This window comes from Lepus europaeus, chromosome 9 (assembly GCF_033115175.1).
Source record: "Lepus europaeus isolate LE1 chromosome 9, mLepTim1.pri, whole genome shotgun sequence".
NCBI lineage: Eukaryota > Metazoa > Chordata > Mammalia > Lagomorpha > Leporidae > Lepus > Lepus europaeus.
This window is the reverse complement of record NC_084835.1, coordinates 59,716,764-59,735,012: the sequence shown is the minus strand read 5'-3', so window position 1 is coordinate 59,735,012 and position 18,249 is coordinate 59,716,764. Positions and strand designations below refer to the sequence as shown.

The 18,249-nt window shown below is 49.7% G+C and overlaps 1 protein-coding gene across 2 annotated transcripts in view; it reads left to right on the top strand.

The window, feature by feature from the left end:
• MTCL1 (microtubule crosslinking factor 1) overlaps positions 1 to 18,249 on the top strand; it is a 132,689-nt gene that overhangs the window by 95,574 nt on the left and 18,866 nt on the right. For both annotated transcript variants that reach the window (XM_062201373.1, XM_062201374.1), the window contains 4 exons: positions 1,904 to 2,134; positions 3,219 to 3,416; positions 13,606 to 13,773; positions 16,322 to 16,576. In XM_062201373.1, coding sequence (XP_062057357.1) covers positions 1,904 to 2,134; positions 3,219 to 3,416; positions 13,606 to 13,773; positions 16,322 to 16,576 — 852 coding nt within the window. The remainder of the gene's footprint in view (positions 1 to 1,903; positions 2,135 to 3,218; positions 3,417 to 13,605; positions 13,774 to 16,321; positions 16,577 to 18,249) is intronic.

Here is an 18,249-nt window from a genome sequence, read left to right as displayed (position 1 = left end):
GAGAGAGACTGGAGGGTGTAGGGGGTGCTGCAGGTGAAGGGGTAGGAGACACCCCGGCCTGTGCGGGGGCATTGTCTCCATTCCTTCCACCCCAGCAGCGAGAGGAAGCAGCTCACGTCATCCTCGTGTTGCCCCTGGAGATGCTGTAGTGCCTTGGAGCCAATCGGGAGGCTAAGAGCACTGCAGGGAAGTGGAATGCTCAGCTCCCCACCCCTGTCCACTGTTTCCTGTTTTGTTTTGAAATTTTTAGTTTTTTTTTTTTTAATACTTTAATTTGAAAGGCAGAGAGGGCGAGAGCAAGATCTCCCATCCACTGGTTCATTCCCCCAAATGACCACAATAACCAGGGCTGGGCCAGGCCAAAGCCAGGAGCCCAGAACTCCATCTGGGTCTCCCATGTGGGTGGCAAGGGTGTGAGTACTTGGGCCATCTTCTGCTGCTCTCCAGGCACATGAGCAGGGAGCTGGATGAGAAGTGGAGGCTCAGACCAGCATGCAGGTACGGGATGCTGGCGTATGGCGTTGGGGGTGGGTGTGTTAACTCTGGACCGCAATGCCGACCCATGCTCTGTAGTCAGAAGGACGTGAAAGATGAGGTGTATAACCGTGGCCATGTGAGTCGGGGTACACACCCCCAGACCTTTCCAGAGCGACCTCTTGCTCCTCTCTGGCCTTTAGCATGTCCACTGTAGTGGGGTCGGCCTCTGCAGACATAGCCCTGACCCCAGGGCTCCTGAGGATTAATCTGGTCCTTGAGGAAGAAAAATAAGTGCCTTGGCTGTTGGCATCAGAGGGAGGGTTAAATTAAGAGAGGACAGGTGGTCACCACAGGGCCGGCATGCTAAACCTTCGGGCCTTGGGACGCACAGCTTTGATCCCGCAGATCTTGTTAGCTGCTCTATAGCTGCTATATATAGCTCTTATCTGCAAAATAAGGTTTCATTCCCATCCTTTTGCTTAGTCAGTATTGATACACAATAATTGTTTATTTCTTGGAAGAATGCCAATGCCAGTGTTTGAAAAAGGAAAACAAAGCAAGAACACTGGGTGGGCGTTGGGCCTAGCAGTTAGGACAACCACAGCCCATCTCAGAGGGCCTGGGGTCTGCTCCTGGCTCCAGCTTCTTGTTCATGCAGACCCTGGGAGGCAGCACTGAGGGCTCACAAGATTGGGTTCCAGCCTCCCAGGTGGGAGACCCAGACTGAGTGCTCCAGGCAGGATCCTTGTAGGCATTTGGGGAGTGAACCAGTGGTTGATGGCTCGCTCGCTCTCTGTGTGTCTCCCTGCCTCTCAAACAAAAATGTTCAAAAACCGAAAATAAACAAACAGGAACTCAGCGTTGAGATGGAAGACGTCTCTTTTTCAGGAGGCTTATTTTCCCAAGGGACGTGCCTATTAACAGGATTGTGAAGCCTTGAGTGTGGAAGTTGGTTAGCACCTTCCTGTTTGCTCACTAGTGTGCAGCTGAGCATGCTGGGAAGAGTTCCTCCTAGCCCAGACCCTTCCATTCTCCTCCGCTCCCTGTCTCTGTTGGGGACGTGGGGGCCAAGGAGGTCACGGGGAAGGACTTCCCCTTCTTTTCCTATGGGCTTTTGAATGTTGAGTCCAGGTACTGGGGGGAAATGAAATCTACTTAAGAGTGCAGTCCCTTCCTTTGATTCAGTAGACGAAGGAACCTCTGAGCTAAAGCCAGCCCAGTCCCTTCCTTGGAAATAGCACCTGGCTCTGAGTCCCAGCGCTCCTGAGGTTTGATAAGTAGTCGGCATCTCCGACCACGAGTGCCCTGAACGTCTGAGGGTTTCCGAGTGTCACATCCCACCTGCAACACAGCGGAGACCCCCTGGGTTGTCAGGGTGGCAGGTCGGAGTAGCTGCTCGTCACACTGTTCTCTGATTCCATTCAAGATGGAGGAGGAGCACCTGTACGCCTTGCGGTGGAAAGAACTGGAGATGCACAGCCTGGCTCTGCAGAACACACTGCACGAGCGCTCCTGGAGTGATGAGAAGAACCTGCTGCAGCAGGAGCTGCGGGCCTTGAAGCAGAACATTTTCCTGTTCTACGTCAAACTCCGGTGGCTGCTGAAACACTGGCGGCAAAGGAAGCAGATGGAGGAGGAGGGAGAGGACTTCTCGGAGGTAATGCCCGCTCCAGTGCTGCTTCTATTTGCGGGGTTTGTCCTTGACCCCCAGGCGCCGCTGCCCTTCACTCTCCACTCCGCCCGTTATGTTAAGTCATTGGGTCGATTTGAATCCACGCAACAGGACTGCCAAGGCTCATCCACTGTGTGTGAAGCCAGGAGGTCCTGCGGGACACCTGGTCTGTGGCCGCGTTCTGCACAACCTTGGCTGCCACCTGCATGCCGCTGAGTGATTCACTCACTCAGGTTCTCGCCCTGGGAACCTTTGCCCTCTCAGTCTGGCTGGTTTCTAAAAGCTGCTCCTAAAATGTTTGCTCTTCCCCCCATTCCCACTGCTGCCCCCAGATGCCAGCGCACGCTGTGCCCCTGTGGTTTTCCAAGTTTCAGATGGGTTGCGAGGCCAGGCCTGTGTTCTCTCTCTTCGGTCTGAATTCCCAGATGTGTAACAGAGAGCAGAGCTGTTTGCTTTCTGATTGAGTTCCTCCTGGTGGAGTCGGGGTGCCCTCCAGCCGCACAGGCTGTGCCCGGCCTTGCTTTCCGGTGAGCACAGGGCTGCAGGCACAGGTGTTCTGCTCTGTCTGTCCATCCACAGCCTGGCTACTCGGTCGGCTGCTTCAGGGCCTCCTGAATCTTTGTTGTTGCTGTCTGCTCTTTACTCTAGTGGACAGTGCATGCAGTTTTAAGTCATCCAAGCAGGGGTTCTCTGTCCTCAGAATGATGAAAGTTCAAAAGTCAACTCAGCTTCCAAGTGCCCACAACGTGGAAGACCCTCCTTCAGCAGACCCTCGACGTAGTGGTCAGGTGTCCTGTTGGCCAGTGCTCTGGGGTCCTGCTCTTATGATTTGTGGAACCGTGGCTGTAGGCAATGCTAACTTAGAGCATTTCTCATTCATCTTCTAATACGCTGAGCAGCCACCCTGTGCCGTTTAACTGTAGGAAGTGCCATGAGTGGAAGAGCAAAACGAGCATATCTGGGGCCAGGACTAAGAGAGAGAGCACTTGATAAGCCAAACGGTGGAAACCAGGCTGTACCACAAAGGGGTGCAGGCAAAGCTGTGATCACCTTCTCTTGCTGGTTTCAGGGCGACCATCCAGAGACCTTCCCTGGGCTCAATGACCTTGGACTTCAGGGGGGTCACCAGGTGGATGGACCAGACCTAGATGACAGCGACCGAGGCTGTGGCTTTCCCATGGGGGAGCTCCCCCAACACGTTCCAGGGCAGAACGGCCAGCATGGATTGAGGCTGCAGACGGCAGATGGGGTACAGGTGCACAAGCAGGTGGGTGCTCAGATCCATGCCCGTTGTCCCACCTGAGCCTCTGCCATCCTTGAGTTCCAGATAGCAGACCCCACCCCCTGCCCACCTCCCGCCACCTGGCTGGCTACCTGTTGCTGTGTGTGATGTCGGAGTTTTGCTGGAAATCGTATTGTTTTGCTTTAATGTCAACCCCTTCATGTCATTCATTTGCCTTGCCTCTATAAATAAGACTCATAGTATGAGCAGACTAACTGAGTGTGTCCTCTTTGGATCCAGCAGATTTACCCCAGAAAGAAAATCCCATGTATGTGTTCTGCAGAGTCACCCTTGGCCTTTTAAAGGTTGACCGTTCTTCCAAGGAAGAGGGAAATGCTTAGTCTGATGATGTCATTGTGACCAGATGCAGAACTTAGGGAGCTTTTTGGTTGATGTTTAGCTCAACGGCCATTGGCAACATCACTAATTTGGCAAACATAAGTGAGGCTATGGAAAAATGAAATGAAAAGGTGTTTATGTTGGTACAAATAATTTTGAAATCCATGTGTAGTTTTTTTTCACAATATGCATTTTCTATGAACTTTCTGAAGACCTCTCATATGCCCAAATTTCACAAATTTTTACACCAAAATAAAGTTACCTTTTAATCTCATTTTCCATGAATTTTTTGAAATGTCCTCACGTCCTGTTATCTATTATAAGGAGAGAAAAACACCCATGTTTTTGCTTAAGATTCCCAAACACATATGTAGAAAGCATTTTGGGTTCTCTTTGGCTCCAAATAAAAATATTTGCTGATGCCTTGAAAACAGTGAAGGCATGTGTAGAGAAAGGTGGGATTCCAGTGTTAGGAAGTAATTTTATTGTGTTGACAAGCACTGCAGAAATAAACCCTGCCTATTAAACCAAAAGATACTTCTGGTAACATCCAAACCCTTTGCCTTTTTGTACAAGGTGGTAACTATGGTGGACATGGAGAGTTGAGATCCGGAGCGGGACCCTGTATTAAAGCTTTCTTGCTCCCAGGCTTCAGAGCCCCTCTGACCCCACTTGGCTTCCTGGAGGCTCCTGCAGCAAAGCCAGGGATGCCTGCGTTCTCGGAGGGCGGGGGGCGGGGAGTGGTGCTGGGCCAGCAGACCCTGGGCGCGGCCGCAGCCTCTCGGCCACAGGCATTCTGGGCACTCCCTGCGGGCCGGGCGCCACAGCTGTCGCTCTCCCCTGTCCCAGGCGCCTTCAGCTCAGAGCCCAGGTCCAGTGGGAGAGCTTGTCCTTGGAGCTTGGGCTCAGATCCAAATGAAGGAAAGCAGCGAAGTTCTGAATGCAGGCTAGGAAGACATTTGAAGTTTGCCCTATGCTTTCTGTCTGTACGTAGGTAGATCAGATCCTGATACCTAAACAGCTGCCTTCTGTGGACACCCATCCACCCTTCAGCTTCCCTGAATAATGGGGACTCACGCAGGAGCTTTCACCCTCAAAACGCCTGTTCCCCACCGTCGTTAGGAAGTGCGTCATTAGGGCAGAGCCCATGGGGGGAATTTTAGGTCATGGAATGAATCTTCCAGCAGTGGGCTAGCTAGAAACTATAAGGTGACTTTGCAATTTAATGCTTTCAAATGTATGGATTGTAGAAGAGGTGTTGTCAGTGAATCCTCTCAAGGGTCTGTGATCCTCTCAAATAGTGTCCTTGGTTGCCACGTCACAACCTGCTAGGTCTCCCACGCCTGCATCCAGATGCATTGGAGAAGGAAAAAAAGATGTCCTATGTCTGGTTCTCTAAGCAACATTCATGGAGAACATTGCTTGTTGGGCTCCTCTTACTCTACCTGTCTTAATGCCGTCTGCTTCTTCCTCCTCCTAACACTGATTGTTAGTGATGACCATTCGAAGTGGAGATGGACACGGGAGTCAGCAGCCCGTGGATGGGCTGACGGGGCCCGCTGCAGACATTCGTCATCAGGTCTGGCTTTTAAGGGCCCATCTGTCTGCAGCAGTTAAAGCAAAACTCTGTGCCCGTGCCAGGCCTCCGAGGCCAGAAGATTAATGGGCTCTACTGTAAGCGACAGCTGGTGCGTTCTCTGTTAGAAGATTTGTCTGTCTGTGAGTGGCATGGGTATTAGTGGGGCAGCCCGGATACCAGATCCAGCACACGTGTCTTCAAGAGCTGCCGTGCAGAGCCAGGGCCTTTTTCAGCCATTCTGCAAGCCGCACAGGTGATAACAGCATGGGAAATGTGGCCAAACTGCATTCCCAAGGGTAAATGGGCAAGTGGCATTTCTCAGGCTCTGAGTCATATTGCACATTCTCACACCGGAACACGGTGGATGGCAGCATTTATCATGTCCAAAAAAAATTACACGTCCTGAGCAGCCTTGGGAACAGTTCATGAGAAGACATCAGGTTGTATGCTGCTGGTTGGCCCTGCGAATGTTCCCTGTTCACGGCAGCGACCCCCGTGCTGTAAGCACTTCAGCTGAGCCAGCCATTGGCTGTAAAGGGGCCAAGGTGAGCTATGTAGCTTTCAGCCGCAAGACGCTTGCCACTGAGTCAAGCAGGCGAGGCCCACAGCCCCAAGACTATGCATTTTAGACTTGTTAGTAACTCCTCAAGTCAAGACTTTTTAACACTCGGTGATTAATGGAGCTGGAGTTACAGCCCTGCGGGGTTCCAACAGCTGGTCTCCCCAGCGCTGGATTAGTTTATTAAAAGAGAAGTTACGTTTTCATTCAGGGATGCGACATAAGGCTCTTTATTAAAACAACTGAGTGCAAATGTAAAGAACCCAGTGGAAAATTCATAGCAAGAGCTAAAGGAATTGTTTCGTATTCGCCTGTAAATCTTCACCTGCTACCGGTCACTGAAAAGTCACCCAGCCTGGGCTTCTCCACCTTCTCCCCCAGGTCTCAGTGCTCGCCCAGAGCATCTGCAGTGTCAGGGCCTCCAGGGGCTACCCTGAAAGCCAGCCTTTCCCCTGCAGACAAAGAGCCTTCGGCTCCCTGGACTTCCTGCTCTTTGAGTCTCCCAGGTACCCAAAGGCGTGATTTCTGGCTGTCCAGGTGCCCACCTTTCTGCTTGGCCCAAGATGCAAAAACTTCTGGAAAGAGCACATTTGCTAGACGAGGCCTGCGAGTTTTAACTGAGCCACCTGATATTCTTTTCCTTTTGTTTCAAATATCTATTTATGTGAAAATCAGAGAGAAAGGAAGTGGCATTAGAGAGGTCTTCCATTGATTCACTCCCCAGATACCCACAACAGCAAGGTCTGGACCAGGCTGAAGTCAGGAGCCAGGAACTCCATCCCAGTCTCCCACATGGGTGCCAGGGGCCCATGCACTTGCATCATCTGCTGCCTTCCCAGGCGCATTAGCAGGAAGCTGGATCAGAAGTGGGGCAACTGGGGCTCCAGTTGGCACTGCAGAATGGGATGCACGTGTCACAAGCAGCTGTATCACAGCGCCGGCCCCTTGACTATTTTTCCCCCCAAATAAGAAGGCCCTCCTCTTAAGCCAAGATAGCTTTTGTATTTCGCTTTTGCAAGTCATGCCATACTTTATTCTTTGGGTTCTATAGCTTTACAGCCTCACCCACGAGACAGGCTACTCATGTCAAAGGAACCAGATGGGAGCTCACCACGGTGAAGCATCTACTCTTAGCTGTGTATATGTGATTGTTCTTACTCTGACAGCGGCTCGTGCATGAAGTAAAATTCACAGGCACTGAAGGATACTCAATGGAAGGCTCCATCTGCCCCATTCCTGCCTCTGTGTCAGCCATGATCAGCAGGTGCAAAACACCTGCAAAGTGGTAACCAAACTCTACACACTCAAGGATTCAGTCTCAAGTGGCCATCTCTTTTGTTGTATTGTTTTTGTAAAAAAAAATATTTAAAATGCAGAATGACACAAAGAGGAAGAGATAAAGAGAAGATCTTCCATCCACTGGTTCAATCTCCAAATGACTGTGATGTTTGGGGGTGAGGTAAGGAATGCCATCCATGTCTCCCATGTCTCCCACTTGGGTGGCAGAGTTGCAAGCACTTGGGCCATCCTCCACTGCCTTCCCAGGCCACAGCAGAGAGCTGGACTGGAAGAGGAGCAACCAGGACTAGAACTGGCGCCCATATGGGATGCTGGTGCTGCAGGCGGAGGATTAACCTAGTGCGCCACAGCGCCGGCCCCTCATTAATTCTTTCACACACATGTACTTATTCTTGGTTAACCCTGAGTGAAAATGATGGAAACCCTGGGCGCAGAGCCCTCCCTCCTGGGCATGGTCGCCTGGCTTCCTCCCAGCTGGAGGGCACAGGACTTCCCGTGTGTAAATGAGTCTTTCATTCCGGTCAGTTTCCATGGAAGCGTATATTTTCAGGGCCAGTCTTCAGTGGCCCCTTCTCTTCTATTGGGAAGCATTGTCCTGGTTGCAGAGAAACATCTTGAAACGAACCTGAATGTAACAGAGAAGGTGAGACCGACAAGTGGCTTATTTACAGACATGTTGCTGGGTGTGCAGACATTAGATTTCTGGCTCATCTCAGTCAGGGACTAGGCTGGGGGGCTCCTGCTGAGCCAGGAGTTACTTTGAATGCTGTGTGAGGGTCTCCTCTTTGTGTGGAAGAAGAGCTGTGCCAGCCTTCGGTGGGATCAAGGGCAGCCACTGTCGCATTTGGAAATCCCCCTGCCTGTGTGGAACAGCATGAGTAAGTAGGCGGTGGAGGCCATCACTTCTGTTCTGTGACTGCTTCTTGAGGTCAGCCCATAGCAGCAGGTTGGTGTATCTTTTCCAACTTTAGATCAAAGCTGTCTCCAAAGTGAATGGCTCAGAGGCAAGGCAAGCAGTAGATGGTGGCTTAGTGCTTCACAGAGTTCCATCTCACCCGATGCACAGGTCTTAGAAATCTTCTTAGGTAAGAATGGTTTTGAAAAATAGCTGGCATGGCATCACAAATATCTTGGCATTTTTCTTACCTTGTCCATAGACTTCATTTTCACTGTCTCTGAATACTATTTTGTGTATACATCAGTAGCAGCCTGATTTGCTGAAGGTCAACCTGACTGTTATAAAGTTTGACGTTATAGCACAGTCAAGTTCCTCATCCCAATTTTAGGATTATTTTAAGCCTCACCCCAGAGACATAAGCTAGGAGGGGCTTTGAAATGCTTTTAGACTAAAGAGAAAGCAGCAACGGAGCTCTTTTATCCTACTCCTTTGCTGGAAGACAAACCAACTGATCTTCGAAGAGATTGAAAACTCAGATGTTTGTTTAATTCATTAAATAATTTGCAAGACAAGCCGGCGCCGCGGCTCACTAGGCTAATCCTCCGCCTTGCGGCGCCGGCACACCGGGTTCTAGTCCCGGTCGGGGCACCGATCCTGTCCCGGTTGCCCCTCTTCCAGGCCAGCTCTCTGCTGTGGCCAGGGAGTGCAGTGGAGGATGGCCCAAGTGCTTGGGCCCTGCACCCCATAGGAGACCAGGAGAAGCACCTGGCTCCTGCCATCGGATCAGCGCGGTGCGCCGGCCGCAGCGCACTACCGCGGCGGCCATTGGAGGGTGAACCAATGGCAAAAGGAAGACCTTTCTCACTGTCTCTCTCTCACTGTCCACTCTGCCTGTCAAAAATAAAAAAAAAAAAATTAAAAAAAAAATAATTTGCAAGACAGACGGTGACTGACAGACAGAGGTCCCATCCACAAATGCCTGTAGTGGTTAGGGCTGGGGTGCGGCCCAAGCTTGGAGCTGGGAATTCATCCAGATCTCCTACATGGGTGGCAGGGACCCAGCTACTTGAACCATCCACTGCTGCCTCCCAGGGTGCGCACTATCAGGAAGCTGGAGTCGGAGTCGGACCCGATATGGGACATGGTGTCTTAACCACTAGAACAAATGCCTGCTGAGTTTTGGGACTTGAAACTGATGTGTATAAGGTTGCATAGCTGGACCCTTGCACAAAACTCTCAGAAAACTGAGCCCAAGATGACTTTGAGCATAAAGACTGCTAAACGGGACACAGTCTTCATTTGATTCTAGAATTGGATCACCTTTTAACCAAAAACATAGCCCAACAGTGGTCACAACCAGAAGGAAGAGTGAGAGAGTGACGTAGACATTCTTTCAGGCTGCCCACTGTTGTGAATTCCCTGATAAAGGAGGTACAAGGAGTTTCACAGAGATTAGAAGACTTTTTCTTTTAAAGATTCATTTATTTATTTGAAAGGCAGGTTGACAGCGAGAGAGACAGATAGATGGATCTTCTGCTGGTTCACTCCCCAAATGGCTACAACGGCAAGGGCTGGGCCAAGCCAGAGCTTGGAACTCCATCAGGGTCTCCAACATGGGTGCAAGGATCCAAGCACCTGGGCCATCTTCCACTACTTTCCCAGAGGCACTAGCAGAGAGCTGGATCAGAAGTGGAACAGCCGGGAGTAGAACTGGCACCCATATGGGATACCTGCGTTGCAGGCAGCACTGTAACCTGCTGTGCTCAACACAAGCCCCAAATTAGGTGACTTTTTAAGTGAAGTTTAAAAACAGAAAAAAATAAAAAGGCTGAGCAGGCTAAACTGTGAGGTTTGCAGTTTTCCTCCCTGGTGTGTCCAGCCTTGCAGGCGCCAGGCCTGCCTTGCCGTCGAGGCTCTCGCTCCCTTTACTGCAGGGCTGCGCAGCCCTGAGCAGGTGCACCCTGCAGAATGGAACTGTAACACTGGGCACCAGGACTGACATCAGATATGGCCCACAGGAGGTCGCGATAGTGACGATCGCTGTTGGGGTGTGTGCGCGCGCGCGTGTGTGTGTGTGTGTAAAAGTCATCTAGAAGAATCATGGCCATGCATGGCTTTTTCCGAATCTTCAGGAATTCTGACACAGACTCGCATTCTGGCCCCTGTGCACTTGTGGCGGGAGCTGCCTGGCTTCCGCTGAGTCACACCAACCCTGGGTGTCGTGACAATGGTAGCAGTAGCATTAACTCTGCAGGCTCTCCTGCCCTTCTTGGCCACCTTTACCCCAAAGCAATTCCAGAGCTCATTCCACGACGATTAATTTTATTCCGGTATAATAGAGCATTACATTGATTGCTCTGACCCAAATGTGCATGAAAACATTAAGGCTTAATTTTAGTGAATCTAATATTTGCCACTGCCCCGAAGTACGTGCTTTGCTTCCAGAGAAACCAAATTTCTCATCTGCAAGAGCACTGTGACGTTCTGATTCTAGTCTTACTAACATTCCTGTGGCTCACTGGCTAAGGGCAGCACAGGCCAATGTCGTGTGTGCCTTGGGGTCACAGAAAGCTATCCATTATACCTACGAAGGTATTACATGGTTCTCTGCTCTCTCTTTGTCGAGAATTAGAGGACTGCTCTAAAGATTGAATCAGAAAAGCCCTGCTGTCACTTTAAGCTTGAAATTGTTTTGACTCAAAAAGTAGCAATTTATGTGAAATCCAGAGATGAAAATATGAAATAACTTCTCTAACCTAAATACTAAATAAAATACATAATTTTTCAGCAAATAAACCCAGTGCCAAGACATTTCTTTTTTTTTTTTTTTAAGGTTTCTTTTTGTTTATTTGAAAGGCAGAGTGTCAGAGAGAGAGAGAGAGAGAGAGGGAATCTTCCATCTACTGATCCTCTCCCCAAATGGTTACAACAGCCAGGGCTGAGCGAGGCTGAAGCCAGGAGCTTGTACTCTATCCAGGTCTCCCATATGGGTCGCAGGGGCCCTAGCACTTAGACCATCTTCTGCTACTTTCCCAGGCACATTAGCAAGGAGATGGATTGGAAGCAGAGCAGCTGGGACTTGAACCAGCGCTAACATGGGATGTTGGCATCGCAGGTGTAACACGCCTTTCTCAACTACACTCATAATTTTTAGATACTCTTGGCGTAGAGTTTTAAGAAACCGTTCCGCATTTGTTACACCTTCACACATTTCATAAGCATCTCTCTGAGTGTAGTTCAACTACTTAAATTTAACTTACTTAAATTCAGATGTGTGGAAAACATGTAGGATTTTTCAAAGGTTTTTCTCTCTGCTGAATTTTCCAGTTTTAATTGACTTTTAATGCCTTTTGTCCTGAACTTAGTAATGTAAAAGCTGGTGTTCAAGGTAAGAAAAAGCAAAGTGCAGTAAATGCTAACTTATGGGTCTTTGTGCTCCCTCAGAAGTCTGTTCTGACTATGGAGTGAGTGTTTGGCTCCACGGTGAAGATGCTGCTTAGGACGCCTGCATGTCATAGCAGACTGCCTGGGTTCTAAGCCCTGCTCCGTTCCATTCCCAGGTCCAGCTACCTGTTATTGCACACCCTGGTGGGTGGCAGGTGATGGCTCAAGTACTTGGGTCACTGCTATCCATATGGAATGGAGTTCCGGGCTCCTGGCTTCAGCCTGGCCTGGCTCCAGCTGTTGTGGGCATTTGAGTGAACCAGTGGTTAGTTCTCTCTCTCTCTCTCTCTCTCTCAAGTAAGTTTTAAAAAGTAGACACTTTTTAAAAAAGATTTTATTTATTTATTTGAAGGTCAGAGTTACACAGAGAGAGGAAAGGCAGAGAGAGAGAAAGATCTTCCTTCCGTTGGTTCACCCCCCAAATGGCCGCAACAGCCAGAGCTGTGCCGATCCGAAGCCAGGAGCCAGGTGCTTCCTCCCGGTCTCCCATGTGGCTGCAGGGGCCCAAGCACTTGGGCCATCTTCTACTGCTTTCCCACCCAGGCCATAGCTGAGAGCTGGATTGGACGAGGACCAACCGGGACTAGAACTGGCGCCCATATGGGATGCCGGCTCCGAAGGCGGAGGATTAACCTACTGCGCCATGGCACCGGCCCCCAAATTATACACTTTTAAAAAAGTCTACCACGTCTAATAATCTCTCAATTAAATTATGGAGACAGCTGTAGTATTTTCAGTTATCTGCTCATATTAAAGAATTTCTCTTTTCTAATTCAACTTGAAATCCAAACATATATTCACAGCATCTTAAATTATTTTTATATATGCTTAGCCATTATTTTTGTGTATGTATGTGTGCGTGTGTCCAATGGGTTAGCTAGATGATTCGAGAAGCATGATTGTGTGTGCAGGACTTCTGCACAACCCCCAGTGCACTTGCTGCATCAGACAGGAGAGGTTTACCAAGTGCAGGGCCGTGTCCCAGAGTGGGGGGTGCTTTCTTCCTGCTTTGTGCGGAATTTTATCTGCATCCAGCAAGACTTAGCCCTTACTCCTCCTGCTTCGTACGCATGCCCTGCAAATGCCCCCAGAGCCTGTGGTGCACCGTGTGATTGGAAGAGAGGGCTCACGTGGCTTCTGTTAGCCCCGGTTCCCGAATCCACTCACTGTGCCCCATCCGTCCGCACGCAGGTTTCTGAAGCACTGCCCTTGCAGGAATGGACTCAGGCAGAAACCGTGGTTTGAACATTGCCCTGAGAGGGCTGGGCAGGTTTTAGAACACGCAGAGATTGTTAAGTTACATCTGTATGAGCAGACTACTAAGAAACCCGCTTTTCATTGGGCAGACGTGTTTGCTTGCTTAAGTAACATGAGCTAGTGGTTGTGCTGAACCCTGCCGGTGTGGGGCTGGGGGAGGGTTGTCTCGCCCGCTGACACCTACAGTGGGAATGGGCAGCACAAGGTAAGTGAGCCGCTGCTGGCACCGTCTCGGGGCCACGCCACAGCCTTCAGGAACAGCCCAAGCCTTTCACCTTGGCCTTGCAGCACTGGAAGTCCCTGCCCCTAATGGCCTTGCTTGAGCACCCTGTGTCTGTGAGAGTCCCCAGGTCCTCATTCCCCTCTCTGGCGTGTCCGTGTGGATGCTAGTGGGTATAGCTGGAGCTGCACAGTCCACCAGCCCAGCTCACAGCTGTGGGCATCTGAAGTCAGGTGGGGTGTCCCAGCAGCCTTGTCTCTGGGGGCTCCATGTGGCCTGCCACAGCCTGAGGTCTAGAACATCACCTGCAGGTGCCCCCAGCCCGAGGTCCAGGCCTGAAGGCACCACCTGGTGGCCAGGAGACAGTGCCCCTCACCTTCTTCCCCATCCTGCAGATCCCGTCTCGGCCCCAGGAGCCTGACTGCCAGCCTCGGGGCCCTGCTCCCTCTCCTCTACTGCAGACCCCTGCACCCTCAGCCCATGGCACCTGCGAGACAGCCCCGGCACTACCTTCATTGCCAGAGCCTCTCCTCTTCCTGCCCGAATGAGGTGGCAGAGCTGGGCTTGGTGTCCCCACAGGTGGTGGAAAACCAGCAGCTGTTCGGCGCCCTCAAGGTGCTTCTGGAAGACCTGCGAGAGGAGCTGCGAGAGGAGGCGAGGGCACGACGGCGCCTGCAGCAGCAGCACGCCAGTGACAAGGCTGCCTGGGACGTGGAGTGGGCCGGGCTCAAGTGCCGCCTGGAGCAGGTACCTGCGCAGCGGGCCCCGGGCCCCTTACCTGGGGCCTCCACTGTCCAGGGTGGATGGGGAGAGGATGCCGTTGGATTCAGCTGCTTGTGCAGGAGAAAGGAGAGGAGTGGCTGCTCCTGTAGCTCCTGAAGGTGTCCGGGCTTCCCAGAGCCCCTGAGTTCCCTCCTGTTCCCTTTCCAATGCGGGAAATGCGGCTCCCACCCAGCAGCTCGTTTACCCATTCTGCATAGAATCAGGTGGTCCTGAGCCCATCCCGGGACGGCCTCCGTGCTGCTGTTAGCAGGCTGAGCCAACTCTGTCCCAGACAGCCACACGCAAGAGCAGACTGTGGCTTAGGCTCCCCAAATAGGGCAAACACAGGCCAACCATTGGATTTTCCAAAATCCTGGGAAGAACTTAGGTGACCTGAGCCAGTTTCTAAATGTTTCCTCTTTGTTGTGGAGGAACCCAGTATGTGCCCAGGCAACAAAATCTTACTATATCCAAACTGATAAAAATCAAAGAGAAAATCTTAAAGGCAGATAGATGAGGGAAAAAAAAAAAAGACACATTAGATAGAGTGGCACAAATATGGGAAAGTATGCAGTCAAAAGACGATGGAGTGCTGGAAGAAAGGTACCGAGCCACATAGAATTCTATACCCAGCAATGGTAGCTTTCAAAAGTCAAAGAGAAACACTTTGAACAAGCAAAGCTAGAAGAAAAAATCATTGCCAGAGGACCTACATTTCAAGAAATGACAAAGGTAGTTCTTCAGGCAGAAGAAACAGGATAATAACAGATTCTTCAATCCACAGCAACAAATTGAACAATGGAAACTGAATAGATATAAATATAAAACTCACTTTTTTCTATGTTTGACTGTTTAAATATACCAATGGCTGTTGAAAAATAGTTGCCGTGTAGTGTGTGTTCATAGACTATGCAGACATAAAGGATGAGCAACAGCTCAGGATGCGAAGTGGGAATTGGGTGTGTTTTGTCACAAGACTCCCATACAGCATGTGTAGTAGCTTAATATAATTTCAATGTAGGCTCTGAATAATTAAATATATATAGTTTGTGAACCCTATGACAACCACTAAAATTACAAAAATAGCTCACTATTCTGTGCCTTGTTTCTATCCTGATTAATGAACAACCTCTTATATTGTTAAGTGCAATAGTTTAATAATGTTTGCTTTTACCAAAGAAAGGTCTCCCATATGAATTACTTCAATTCTTTTCTAAACCATGCTTTAAGGACAGACCTTCTTATTCTGAATTCATTGATAAAGAAATGGCAGCTCCCAGTGCTTTAGGGCTTTACCTTAAGTACATGATCAGTTAACAACAGAACTGGGGCTAGAAACTAAATAGGTTTCTTTTAACTACCATTAACTATGAATTAATGTCACCAGAAGGACCCTGCAAAGTGCACTAACTTCATCATTTCTATTTAGAGTTCAGTTAATTTTCTTTGAGTTATTCAAAGATCCACTAAAATCCTTCACAGTTGATTATCCACATGTAAGCAGATGCTTTTAACTATTTTTTAAACCAGTTGCACAAAGACTAGAAAGCAGCCAGTATTATTTAGAAAGCCCATCTGTGTGTATCGGATGGGGACCCATGGGGACAGAACCAATACTGAGCCTCTCCTCCAGAGTGAGGGCAAATCCTCCGCTAAGTGAGAAAAGCCCAGAGAACCTGAGTAGGAGGTGGGGCTTCTGGGACAGGAAGCAGAGGAGAGGGCTGGGCCCGGGGCTGGGTCGGGCAGGTGTACACTCGAGAAGGAGATGATGCTGGCAGACAGAGGTGAGGAGCAGAACCCGTGGAATGCTTTTTCAGACGGTCTGTTATGAAATCTGTATGCAGGGGAAATAAAACACTATTTCCAAGTGGGGAGATAATGCAGAAACAAAACAGGGGAGGGGCAGTGAGCACAGCCAGGAGATGGCTGGGAAGCACAAAGTACCCGGAATTCCAGCCCAAGACCTGGCAACCCATAGAACTCACGCAGGAGCCACAGCGCTGAGCCTGCGGCAGGTGGATCCGCTCCCCTGCAAACGCCTCCTCTCCCTGGAGCTCCTGCCAGCAGCTTCTCCCCTTCCTTGGAGGCAAATGACCCTCTGTCTGCCTTCAAGGTCTTCTCTTTGGTTTTTTATCAGTTTGAATATACAGGATGTGAGGTTTTGTTGGGTTTTGGTATATGACCTCCTGGGTGTTTGACAAATGTTTAAACTACTAGGTTCCATTGGTAGATTCCATGTCAAGGCTAAGGATGTAGGGATAGACAGTGTGCCTGCTTCAGGAAGGTGTGGAGAGTACAGACCAGAAGTTGACTGCGAAGGGCTAAGCGGATTTGCAGCTTAACCTTCTATGGGACTCTCTGTGAGTCAAATGGTCTTTATTCTTACTTTAAAAATGAAATTTGTTTCCGCCATGGCCCAGCCTTGTTTTAAGCACGTTTACAGGGACCACGTATAAAGGTGCTGAGATTGTCTTCATCCTCTAATGGATGGAGTGAATTTGGATGGGGTTTCTGAGTTGTTTCTCTTTGACAGCTGGAAGAGAAGACGGAAAAAAACTTGGGAGAACTAGGCTCCTCCTCGGAGAGCAAAGGGGCCTTGAAGAAGGAGAGAGAGGTGCACCAGAAGCTGCTGGCTGACAGCCACGGCCTGGTCATGGACCTGCGCTGGCAGATCCAGCACAGCGAGAAGAACTGGAACCGAGAGAAGGTGGAGCTCCTCGAGCGCCTGGACAGAGACCGGCGAGAGTGGGAGCAGCAGAAGAGGGAGCTCTTGTGGAGAATAGAGCAGGTGAGGGGGTGTGCCAGCCCCGGGAGACCCCAGGCCCTGGCACGCAGTGTGGACTACCGGGCCATCTGGCCATCGAAAGAAACGCCAGACTGCCTCGTGGTTCTTGTTGCCGCAGCCTCCCAGCTCCAGAGGGCTAAGGAGAGATACGGACTTTCTAGTGTCGGAGACCTGGGCTCGAGGCCTCCCATTACACAGATCTTTTCATTGCAGGGTTTATAAGGAACTCTGTGTGTGTGTGTGTGTGTTGAGGGTCAGGGGAACAGGTAACTTTTTAAAGTACTTCAAAGATTAAACTTGAAAAAGGAGGTTATTTCAGGTCTTATTCAGTGATCTCTGCCAAAAAGCAAACTAACTTTTAAGTTTACCAATAAAGATGCAGTCACAGTGACTGCTCCAGTTTGAACGGAATTGTTCTCATTAGTAAATAAATGGCTGAATTAAGTTGGAAGTCAGGCTGCTCGCTGATGATGGCACCTGCTGTGGGCATTGCGGCACCATGATTAGCTAGGACTATGGTCAAGGGAGGTAGCTGGTAGCTCATCATCTTCAGCTAAACAAATGATTCAGAAATTCAGAAGAATGTGAGGGAGGAGGGGGAGCTGTTTAGCTACTTCCCAGAGGCTCATTCTCTGCATTGCACCAGACTTAGAACAGTTTGCACAGTTGCAGAGGTTCCTGGGTGATACACGGATGAAAATTTCACATTAAATTGATAAAGCTTTGGAGTTCCTCCCTAGCTGGATGTTTACGTAGCATACATTTTGTTTATTACAGCCTGCACACTTAGAAATTCACAAGGCCTCCCGGAAATGTGTTAGTCAATAAGAAGCTGAGGTCAGGACATCTAACCATATTACTCTATTGCTGATGCCCAGACTGCCTGCATTTATGTGGGAGCCTTATGGAAACATGTGCTCTGTTATCTGCAGATATGAGGGGACTTCAAAAATCCATGGAGAAATGAAATTAAAAGATCAGTTTGTTTTGGTACAAAAGCTTTTTGAAATCTGTGCACATTTTGCAGACTTGTGTGCATGGATTTCAGAATTTTTTTTTCCAGAATTTTTTTAAAGATTAATTTATTTGAAAGGCAGATCAACGAGAGAGAGAGAGAGAGAGAGAGAGAGAGAGAGAGATATCTTCCATCTGCTTGTTCACTCCCTAAGTGGTCGCAACAGCTAGGTCTGGGCCTGTCCAAAGCCAAGAGCCAGGAACTCCATTCAGCTCTCCTACATCGGTGGCAGGGGCCCAATCACTTGGGCTATCCTCTGCTGCCCTCTTAGGCACAGTAGCAGGAAGAAGCTGGATCGGAAGTGGAGCAGCCGGGACTCGGACCGGCGTTCTGATATGGGGTGCCAGTTGCAAGTGGTGGCAGGTGGAGTGTTGGGTAGGCGGAGAGGGGGAAGAGTGAAGTGATGACAGTGAGACCAGGAGCCCTTGGGTCAAAAGCCACTGAGACAAAGAAAATATGCCGCAGATAGGAAGGAGCCGGAGTTCCTCCTGGCCTAGGGCACTCGCAGTGAGTCACCATGGCAGTATTTGATGTGGCTGCATTTCAGAATTCCCCAAATCCCATCAAGAGGAAAGTTGGCCATTTCCTGTTTGACTTGGAAGCACAGCCCTTGTAAATTAGTCTCTCATTTTTAATCGTGTGTGTGTGTGTGTGCTCTATT